This window comes from Sceloporus undulatus, chromosome 5 (assembly GCF_019175285.1).
Source record: "Sceloporus undulatus isolate JIND9_A2432 ecotype Alabama chromosome 5, SceUnd_v1.1, whole genome shotgun sequence".
In the NCBI taxonomy this organism is placed as follows: domain Eukaryota; kingdom Metazoa; phylum Chordata; class Lepidosauria; order Squamata; family Phrynosomatidae; genus Sceloporus; species Sceloporus undulatus.
The window spans coordinates 139,601,646-139,612,403 of NC_056526.1; the positions used below are offsets into that span (position 1 = coordinate 139,601,646).

At 38.6% G+C, this 10,758-nt stretch overlaps 2 protein-coding genes across 2 annotated transcripts in view; one reads left to right on the forward strand and one right to left on the reverse strand.

Annotated features, from left to right (window-relative positions):
- Positions 1-10,284, forward strand: part of NPY1R (neuropeptide Y receptor Y1) — a 14,023-nt gene extending 3,739 nt beyond the window's left edge. The window contains exons 2-3 of the mRNA XM_042467437.1: positions 6,035-6,888; positions 7,005-10,284. Coding sequence (XP_042323371.1) covers positions 6,196-6,888; positions 7,005-7,460 — 1,149 coding nt within the window. The 5' untranslated portion in view covers positions 6,035-6,195 and the 3' untranslated portion in view covers positions 7,461-10,284. The remainder of the gene's footprint in view (positions 1-6,034; positions 6,889-7,004) is intronic.
- Positions 1-10,758, reverse strand: part of NPY5R (neuropeptide Y receptor Y5) — a 59,344-nt gene that overhangs the window by 38,056 nt on the left and 10,530 nt on the right. The window lies entirely within an intron of this gene.

Genomic DNA, 10,758 nt, shown 5'->3' on the forward strand with positions numbered 1-10,758 from the left:
TATTATTATTATTATTATTATTATTATTATTATTATTATTATTATTATTATCCTTGTGAAACAACACATCCCAGAATTCTGTAGGATGAAGCTACAGCACTTAAAGTGGGGCTAAACTGCATTATTTCTACACACTCTAAGCCTCAAAGGATGGCAATGGCAAATCTCCTCTGAAGAAACGTACCAAGAAAGCCCCTTGATAGGTTCACCTTAGGGTCACCATGAGTCAAAAATGATTTGAAGGCACACAACAAAAATGTTATAGAGCCTCTTAAACTTGATAGGGCTTAATGTCTCAGTCCCATCTTGGTTTTTGAGTGCCCACAAAGTCAAAGTCCATATCAACACACACTTCAATAACAGCTCAAGCCCGACCTTTGCTGCTTGAGGTAGAGCATCTGATGGCATCCCTGTCCCACAGTCAAGATTCATATCTCTCTAGTCAGGAAAGATATTTTATATCCTAACACAAAAACAAGATAAAACAAAAACAAACAAAAATCCCACAGAGGAACCTCTCCATATCTAGTAAAAAATGTGATGATAACACGCATATAAAAACTAACAATTTACTGTCCTTGCATTAAACCCAAACCTGCCACCTGAGGCATCTGCTTCACCATGCTTAATCAGGGGACTGACCTGGCTGAATTTTGATACACAAACATGAAATGAGATTTCCATAGATACAAGATGAGAATGAGGTTGAGCATGAATGTTGCAACAATGTTGCTTAAGAAAAGAATGGTTGTGAAAAGCATGGCCATGCATCCACCCTGGCTAGTTTGCTTTAACTGAAAGCCTTCTCAGCTCAGAACATCATTTAAGCCAAGGATCAAACCAAACTGGTTCTCCCTCTGTCAATTCAAAAAAGTTAAACCATTGTTTGATGTATGCTTGGTCCTGCCATTAGGCACCTTCAAGAGCTGGTATCCAGTTTTATGAAGGGGAAGCAAATTGTGAGATAGGTTGATTATTAATGTGTTTTTATTGCTAGAAATGGGGAATAGTGGGAGTTTTGTGCTACGGTACAAAAATAGCTTAGGTAGGCTTTGGTGCTATGCACTTAGGAGAAGGATGGAGGAGAGGAGAATTTTTTATTTTATTTAAAAGAAGCCTCTTCTATGAATCTGTTTCAGATTATCTGAATCCACATTCCAGATTCACAGAAGAAAAAAAGGTGGGGTCTAAACCTAACAAATAAAATAAAACTGCAGCTAAAAGGAAGGCTACAATTCTAGACAGAAGACTGGCATCCACACTCTAATATCTTTCATTTTAGATTATGCATTTTTCCCTTAACATATTTACTTGAAAATAAGGCTGCAGTTAAGGGAGACCAAACTTGTACAAATGGTGGAGAGGTTTAAATTGCCAATCACAATAGCAAAAATGAACAAATGACTGAATAAATGAATAAATAAATAAGCAAACAAACCACCACCAAATTAAATGTGATGTTAGGGACCATCATACTTGGCTGTACTCTGAAGCAAGCCCTACTGAGTTCAATGAGGTTTATTTACCAGGCTAATGTGTATAGGGTTGCAGCCTAAGTGTGTCTCTGAGGTTCATGCTTGAGATTTCCTTCTGGGGGAAAAAACAAGGAACTATTTTTCATCATTTCCAAAACAATGCTGTCCTTGGATGGTTGTGTTGCTAGGGTGGTACTTTCAAGTTGATGCAGATTGTATTCAGACTACCTGGATTATTGCTGGAGGGTGGTATCATGTTAAAAGATATGAAGACCTTCAGGTCTTGTTGGATTGAAACTCCCATCAGCCCTTACCATTGGCCTGCTGGCGACCTAATTCCCCCGGATGGAAGCCACAGCCACCAAACCGTGCGGCTTCCCTCCGAAGGAAAAAGAACCCGGAAAAATCAGGTTCTTTTAGTGCTACAGGGTGGACATAATGAGTGCACCACTGGCGCACTTGTTACACAAGTGATGCGCGGCAATGTACAAGCGACATGCATCACTTACATCATAATGGACGGTTAGGGTTGCCACATGGTCCCTAACCTGAAAATCGAAACCACTGCAGCACATTTGGACTGTGTGTTTCGGCCCTTAGAGACTCTTCCTTGTAACTCCAGCTAGGATACCTGACTGTTTACACATAAGTAGATGGCAAGCTTATCTGATAGTTGCTTGGTTTGGCCTCTAGTCCTGTGTAAATTTGTATTTGCATGTTCAGTTACACAACTCTCTGAAAGCAGGTTAGAAATAAATAATAGCTCATTAACACTAATACAAATGTTTTCAGTCACTTGGAATTCAGTTTTCTAGGAATGACATTTTAATTATTTCATTTTCTATCAAACAGTGAGTTCTGTGAAAGAGTAAAAGGGTAACATATTCACACACCAGCTTCATTCAGTCAAGGAAAAGATAACATTTTACTAATAGTGGCTATTTTAATGCATATTTTGTTGTATTAAAAAGTACTGTAAAGTAACTGTTTTCAGAATGCATTTGCCAAATGTATTATAGGGAAGAGCAAAGAACTCTACACAAGAACTCCAACCAGCACCCAATGGTGATGCACAATAAAAACACTGGTAGACCGGGCAAAAAATGATCTGTGAACCTCACTTCCTGGAAGATGAATTGAAGCACCTAGACCGGACTCTGCAAGCTAATGGTTACTTTATCTCAGACATCAGAAAGGCTGCCAGACCCAGAAAAACCCATAGGAATGAAGACAACCATCCACCCAAAGGGAAGATATTTTTACCATACATAAAAGGAATCACAGACAGAATAGGGAAACTGGTGAGGAAACACAACCTCCAAATGATCTACAGACTGACTAAGAAAATGCTGCACTCAGTGAAGGACAGGAGAGACCCTCTCATGGAAACAGTTCACCACATACCGTGCAACTGTGAAGAAATCTACATGGGGACCACCAAACGCAGTATTCAAATGCGAATCAAGGCACACAAGAGACACTGCAGACTGGGTCACCAGAAAAATCAGCAGTAGCAGAACATGTCATAAACCAACCTGGGGATAAAATGCTATATGAAAACACTGAAATTCTGCACCATGCCAACAACTTTCAGGTTGGAATGCACAGAGAGGCCATTGAAATCCACAAACACCTCGACAACTTCAATAGGAAAGAAGAAACCCTGAAAGTAAACAATGTTTGGCTACTAGTCCTGAAAAAACACCAAAAACAAGACTCAGCACATGGAAAAGAACATCACCCAGGATCAGCGGCTTTCCCAGTAGACAATGGATCACCGATTAAATTGACACCCTGAGAAAAATGTGTTAAAGAATTAAAATAAATTTCAGTATACAACCATGACGTATAAATGGCATATAACGAGTAAGACTAAATAAAGAACTGTAGCAACATTTATCATAACAAAATAACTGGTAATTAATTTAAAACATGCAAGCCTAAGTTTGCCCCCCAAAAACTAGAAAGACAGAATTTATGATAAATATAAAAATTTGCATTTTGGAGCTTTACATTTAAGACAGTGCTGAATGACACAGAGAGTAGCTCTAGACACTTTTTTTCTAGGTAAAGAATAAGATGGCATGCTTCCCCCCTTTCATGCACAGAAACAGACTGGACTAGTTGTTGAATCTTGTTTCAACATTGGTGACAGGGCAGCATCCTCCACCACACCCAAGGGCAACAAGAGATGTGATATATAGCTCTGCTCTCCAACAACTTGCTCCTGTTTCACCCAGGCTACGTGAGGTGGCCACATAACCCTGCCTAATGGTAGGGCTGGTGCTGCTGAAAGTTACCATATTTTCTGGCGTATAAGACGACTAGGCGTATAAGACGACTCCCAACTTTTCCAATTAAAATATAGAGTTTGGGATATACTCACCATATAAGACTACCCCTCTTCCAATGTACACCAAATAAAAATTTTAAAAAATCAGATTTGATTTCAATATGGTAATTTTAATTCAAATGCTTATGACATGCAGGTACTTAGCAGGAAAACCAGTTGTATACAAAGCCTGCTTGGATTGGATTGTATACAAAGCCCGCAGATGCTCCAATCTGGCTTGGTAGTTTCAGCACCCACTCTATAAGATGAAACCCAGCGTATAAGACGGCCCTTGACTTTTGAGAAAATTTTCCTGGGTTAAAAAGTAGTCTTATACGCCAGAAAATACAGTAATCACCTTAGGAAAATTAGAGTTGGTTTGATTTCTTTTTCAACAGTTCCTAGCTGGCAGTAGGTGATTAGTACTTTAAGAGACGCTCCTATTAGATTTATTTGAAGCTTGCTCTTCTCATACAGCAACCTGCATTACCATATTTGAGTACGATGGAAGGTTTCTTGGCATATACTTTCTATACCAGATGTGGACAATTGTGAAGGTGGCAGAGCCATTTCTCCCACCACCCCGAAACCCACATTGCATGCCACACCTGCACACCCAATGTGTTTGGACGTGATGCCAAGTTTTTGTTTCAGGATGATTTTTTGGCCATGTTATCAGGGATGTTGTGTATTTTAAGGTAATGGGGAGAGGGTTTGGCAGTAAAGCTACCACATTTTGTGTTGATTTTGAACCTTTTGGGGCAAACTGGGTATGTGTGTGTGGGGGGGGGAGCTCACTTTAAAAAATGGGCCTAAGGTCTTTCGTGTTTCTGGGTGGTGGTTCAGGAGCCATATGCTGCTCTCTGCTCTGCTCTACATCGTGATATCTTTGGAGAATCCAGGGATATGTCCCATATTGTTTTGTTAGCATTCACCGGATGTTGTATTCTCTTATATACGTTTGGCTTTGGACCAGGGATTCCAATATATGAAATCACTGCCCAGTTTCCAAATAATGAAATGCATTGTATATGCTCTGATATGTGTTAATGTGGGTAGAGTTAAAGAGATGATGTAATGTCATTATTTTTAATCTGTTATTTTATGCTGCAGCCCTTAACAGTGTTAGATCCTTTGTTTTCTGTCTCAGCCTACACTGATGCTATAATCTCACATATTTCAGAATAAGTCACATTGTAACTCCAGATCTCACTGTTGAGTAAACAAGCATCATATTGTGCTCTAGGCCCAGGAATGTTTGGCCATATGTTGTTGGACACAACTCCCATAATTTTTCCACCACTGGCTATGCTGGCAAGGGCTGATGAAAGCTGCACTCCCAACAGTAACTGGATAGTCATGTGTTTCCTAAAAGTCAGCTAGATTTTTGTCCTGAAGTCTGAGAATCCCTTGGGGAAAGCCTTGCCTCAATATGCCTGTGGGTTAACATGAGACTACCCTAATTGTTGCCTTTGGGGTCATCACTGCATAGTTAGACAATACAAGGGGGAAGATGTGGGTTCTTTTTAGTTTAGATAGTTCAGAAAAATTAGAGTTGGATTTAGGAATAATTTACATCTAATAAAAAAGTGGGAGTGGCCTCTTCTGGATTTTAATCTGACATTGTTAATTTATGCATTTTGACAAACATTTCGTTTTTGGAAGCAGACTGAATCAAAACAAATTGCTCTTGGCATCTGAATTATTTTAAAGAGATAAATAATTCAAAACGAAAACTCAGATAATAGGTTTGAGCTTTCAGTCTTTAGCTCTGTTACTGCTGTGTGCCTTCAAATCATTCTCCAATTTGTGATGACCCTAAGTGAATCTATCATAGGGTTTCTTCAGAAGGGGTTTCTCAGTACCATCCTCTGAGGCTGAGAGAGTATGACTTGCCCAGGGTCACCCAGTGGGTTTCCATGGCTGAGCAGGGATTAAAACCCTGTTCTCCAGAGTCATAGTCCAGTACTCAAACAATTACACCATGCTGACTCTTGTTTAGCTCTAAATACTTGTAAAATAAGGGGGCAGGTATCACTGAACTAAGTGGCAATTAGTCATAGGTAGGAATAGTTAGAATAATGTGACATACCTATGGCAGCAAGGGGGATGACATATTCCAAGGACTGTGATGAAAAATCTTTTGGGTTAGTGGTACAAAATAGTTTCTTTTTTCCGGTTGTTTAACTTCATATATAATATGTTTACGTTCTTTTTACCTTTGCAGATTGCACAAAATAATCAATGTCATGAAAATGCCCATGGCAGCTTTTGCTGGGAGCCTGTTTGTGTAATGAGAAGAAAGCTGAACTCTTCAATGTGCTTCTGAGAGCTTATTGCAGTTTTAGATTATCAATCAGTGTGCTCCCAGGTTGGGAAAACCTCAACATGAATACATCACTTCTCTCTTTGGCAAGAAATTATTCTCTTCAGAATGTCTCAAAAGGGACTTCTGGACTTGCACACTTCCAGGATGACTGCCCTGTACCTTTGGTGATGGTCTTCACCTTGGCCCTGGCTTATGGCGCTGTTATCCTTCTTGGCCTTTCTGGAAATCTGGCCTTGATCATCATCATCTTGAAACAAAAAGAGATGCGCAATGTGACCAACATCCTCATTGTCAATCTTTCCTTTTCAGACCTCTTAATCACTATCATGTGTCTTCCCTTCACTTTTGTATACACTTTAATGGATCACTGGGTTTTTGGGGAGGCCATGTGCAAACTGAATCCTTTTGTACAATGTGTTTCCATCACAGTCTCGGTCTTCTCTTTGGTCCTTATAGCTATTGAACGCCATCAACTGATTATCAACCCTCGAGGCTGGAGGCCAAATAACAGACATGCCTATATAGGAATTGCTGCTATCTGGATCATAGCAGTGGCCTCCTCATTGCCTTTCCTGGTATATCACATACTAACTGATGAACCATTCACAAATGTAACAATAGAGGAGTACAAGGGCAAGTATGTATGCTTGGATTCCTTTCCGTTGGAGTCTATCAGGCTTTCATATACCACAGCTCTCTTGGTGATTCAGTACTTGGGCCCCCTTTGCTTCATATTTATTTGCTACTTAAAGGTAAGCAAGAGCCTGCTTTGTGATGTCCAGTACTTGTTCTTTGTTTTTTCAAAGGAATATATCTTGGTTATATGATGTAAGGTTGTTATTGTTCTTGAATTCTTGTTTTTCCACAGATATACATACGCTTAAAAAGAAGGAGTAACATGATGGACAAGATGAGAGATAATAAATACCGATCCACTGAAACAAAAAGGATCAACATAATGCTTATGTCTATTGTGGTTGCATTTGCTGTATGCTGGCTGCCCCTCACCATCTTTAACACAGTCTTTGACTGGAATCATGAAATTCTACCTGCAGCTTGCAGCCACAACTTACTGTTCTTGATCTGCCATCTCACGGCTATGATCTCAACCTGTGTGAACCCAATCTTTTATGGGTTCCTCAACAAGAACTTCCAAAGGGATTTGCAGGTTTTCTTTCGCTTCTGCGACTTCAACACAAGGGACGATGACTATGAGACAATTGCCATGTCCACAATGCACACTGACATTTCAAAGACTTCTTTGAAACAAGCCAGTCCAATCACATTCCAAAAAATTAGTGACAGTGATGATGAAAAAATATAACTCTCCATATTTATGTCATGGGGGAATGGATAAGTACAATCTTTTAAAGAAATTAACCTGTATTCCTACCCAAAGGAGCCCAAAATGTTCATGTTCATATCTTTATTGTTCAGTTTCTGTTGCTCTTTTTTGCTGCTTGTAAAAACAGAAATCTATTTCTCTGTGAAACTTCCATCAAGAATCTCATCACCACCACCACATCAATTTCTTTCAGCACTGATACATTTCTGACTAAGATTTATTGACTGTATTTATAATATTCCTTCAGCTTAAAGACTTTTCTCATACAGAACTAGGTCATTCTGCTTTGAACAGCTCTTTTACTCTTTTAAAAGTCCTGGAAGCAATGATTTCTTGAAAGTGTTATTTCAAAACCTACAGATTAAATTAAAGCAAAACAGCTCTATGCATCTGAGTTATTTAAAAGTATAAATAATTCAAAATGAAACATCAGTAAGATTAAAATAAATAATTGAAGATTCATTCCAGATTCATTCCACCCTCAGATTAGCACTTTTAAGGTTGCAGTTATAAGGACATATGCAAGAGAGCAAGTTTAATTGAACTATGTGACACTTACATATAGGTAAGTATGTTTAGAATTAATGATGATCCACAGATATTAATGAGCTAATAACCACTTCCTTAACAGTTTTTCATCTGATCTGACATAATGAGACAAAGTTGTGCAACTCTTACATCATGGCTAGATCTTGCCATCTGTAACCAGTTATAATTCAGCACTTCAGTTAACAGATATATCCATTATGTATTCGAGTGGGTTTGCACTAGAAAAAGCTTCATAGTTGTATGGTTTAGCGAATGTGACAAATGGCAGCTGGAAGGGAGTGTTTAATTGGGAAAACAGCACATGAAGGATTGAACACTCCTCTCTGAGCTGGGACCATTACAGGTTTTGAGTTGTTTACCATCAAGTCCATTTTAGCATGGTGACCTTATGAATAAAAGACTTCTAAGAGCACTTGGAAGTCCCAAAAATGTAAAAACAGCAGGAAAGTTATTTTCAGGTACCCCAGTGCCATGTCTTGTACCCTAAGTACAGTTCATTTTACAAAAATGAGCCTTTGATGTTGTGTTACCAGGTTAGAAGCTTACTGAGTTTCTGAGATAGCAAGGTCAGCACTTGAGACCTAGAGATGGCCCTTGGTGATGTTTCAGAGGACAGCTGTTGGCATTGTCACAGAGGACAGGCACTGTCCACATGCTGCACCAAAGGAGCACTGAAAAGCCATGATGCTGGCAACTATGGAGCCCTTTCTGTGGTGCAAAAAGAAGCCACTTCTTGCAGCTTCGTTTTGCACTGTGGACCTGCCAGGTTGGTGGCATGGTTGCCACATTCCCCAATCTGGCAGGGAAAGAGGGCAGGCTGTAAAGCCCCTTAGTTTAGTATTTTCCCATGCGGACCACTGGTGTTTTTATAGCATATGAAACTAACTACCCAGGCATCAAAGCATAATTTATTGGCAGTTTAAGCCTTGTCAGATTACTAATTTTAAGGCCTTACTTTTGATTAATACAGTATGCATGGTAATACTCAGCCTAATAGGTGGTGGTTTTATCATTTTATAAAAAGAGTATATCAGTTTATTAAATAAAGTATGTTCCTGATATATTCCTAATACTATTCATATTCATTAGCATAATACAACAGCAAAATTACAACATCAATAACGGCCTGTGTTTAGTTTAATGCTATTATAAAGGTTGCTGTAGCTACCACATAACTCCTAGTAATGCATCCTTTCTGACTTTTGTCTGAAAAATAATTTCATAATTTGAGGCTCCTCACTGTCCATCAGCAATGATGTAGCAACTTTATGGTACCTCATAGATATCTATGTGAAAAATAGGGAAAATTCAGACCTATAGCCACATGGAGACAAGTGGCACCCATCCTGCCCATGAAACAGACCACACAGTATCAGCCCACTACTGTGGGGGTTCAGGCTGTTGCTGTTGCTTTTATAAATGTTATTGATCCTTCGTGTTTGCCACATCCTCTTCCATGCAAGAAATCCCAGACCCTTTCTCTTAAATGTAAGTTTTAGACATAAGATAAACCGCACTTATATTGGTGGAGATGTAAAGGGAAAAGCATGCAGGCAATATTTAACTCAATTGCTTATTGAGAAGGGAGGCTGCACCAGCTTTCCAGTTCCCTGACAAATTAGTGCCTTTCACAGGGAAAACTGGGAAGAAGCAGGACTCTTCTTTTCACAAGTGAGAATATATAATAAAATATTATGAAACTACATCATTTCAAATGTGTTAAGAGACTCACTGTTAGTTTTTCTTCTCAAATGTGTTGAGTTACATTCTTTTTTGCTTTCCCCCATTGATTCCCTCATAAACCACAGCATGGTAATATTAGCTTTCAGCAAATGCACTGCCATTAAGACTAATTTGAAGATTAATTTATTAACAAAGATTTTAGTGAATATTATGAATTCAGTTTGTTACATTAATCACTAGGAACATTAGTGGTGCATGACTTTAAAATGAAAAAAGAAAATACAGTTATTAGAAATACCCCACCACCTCCCAAAAGGAACCAAGTGATGTGAAATTTTAATCATTACTCAGATTCTTAATATCATAGATATTAAATAAGCTGAAGATATTTCAAATCATTGTTTACAATTACGAATTATGAGTAATTTGAACAACCCATTTTTCAGCCTTATTTAACTCTCTGTGATGCAAAAAAATATATATATATAATACTAGCCATTTTCCATATGAGCAGTGAGGATGCCCACCTCCAGTATTCCCTAACTCTGGAATTATTTCCTTCTTACAAAAACTCAGCATGTGCTCTGACTTTTGTAGTGTCTTGGATTGCAAGGAAAAGGTCTTCTGTATAGCCATGTATATAACTATATTGTATTAAAAGGCTTCCTAGTGTAGCCAATGCTTGAAGTTACAAAGGTAGTTCCTGGGACCTACAATGACATAGTTCCCAAAAGGAAAAAGAGAAATCTTGCTTTTTTGCAGTAGTAATCACTGGTATGGTCAAAATAATGCTACTTGTATACAATTCAGTATAAAATACAGTAGTTATTTAAGGCCAGAGCTTAGGAAGGTTGATTTTCCTAGTATAATTCCCAAAAGTTTCCTGAGAAGTTGGCATGCCATGCTGGCTGGGAATTATGGGAGTCACAATTTAAAAAGTAGCCTTTCCAAACTCTGTCTAGAGGGCCTATTGGACTGTCTTTACTTCTAAGCTGTCAGTACAATGAGCCTTTTGTGTTTTAATCATCCATATGATATCAACAGA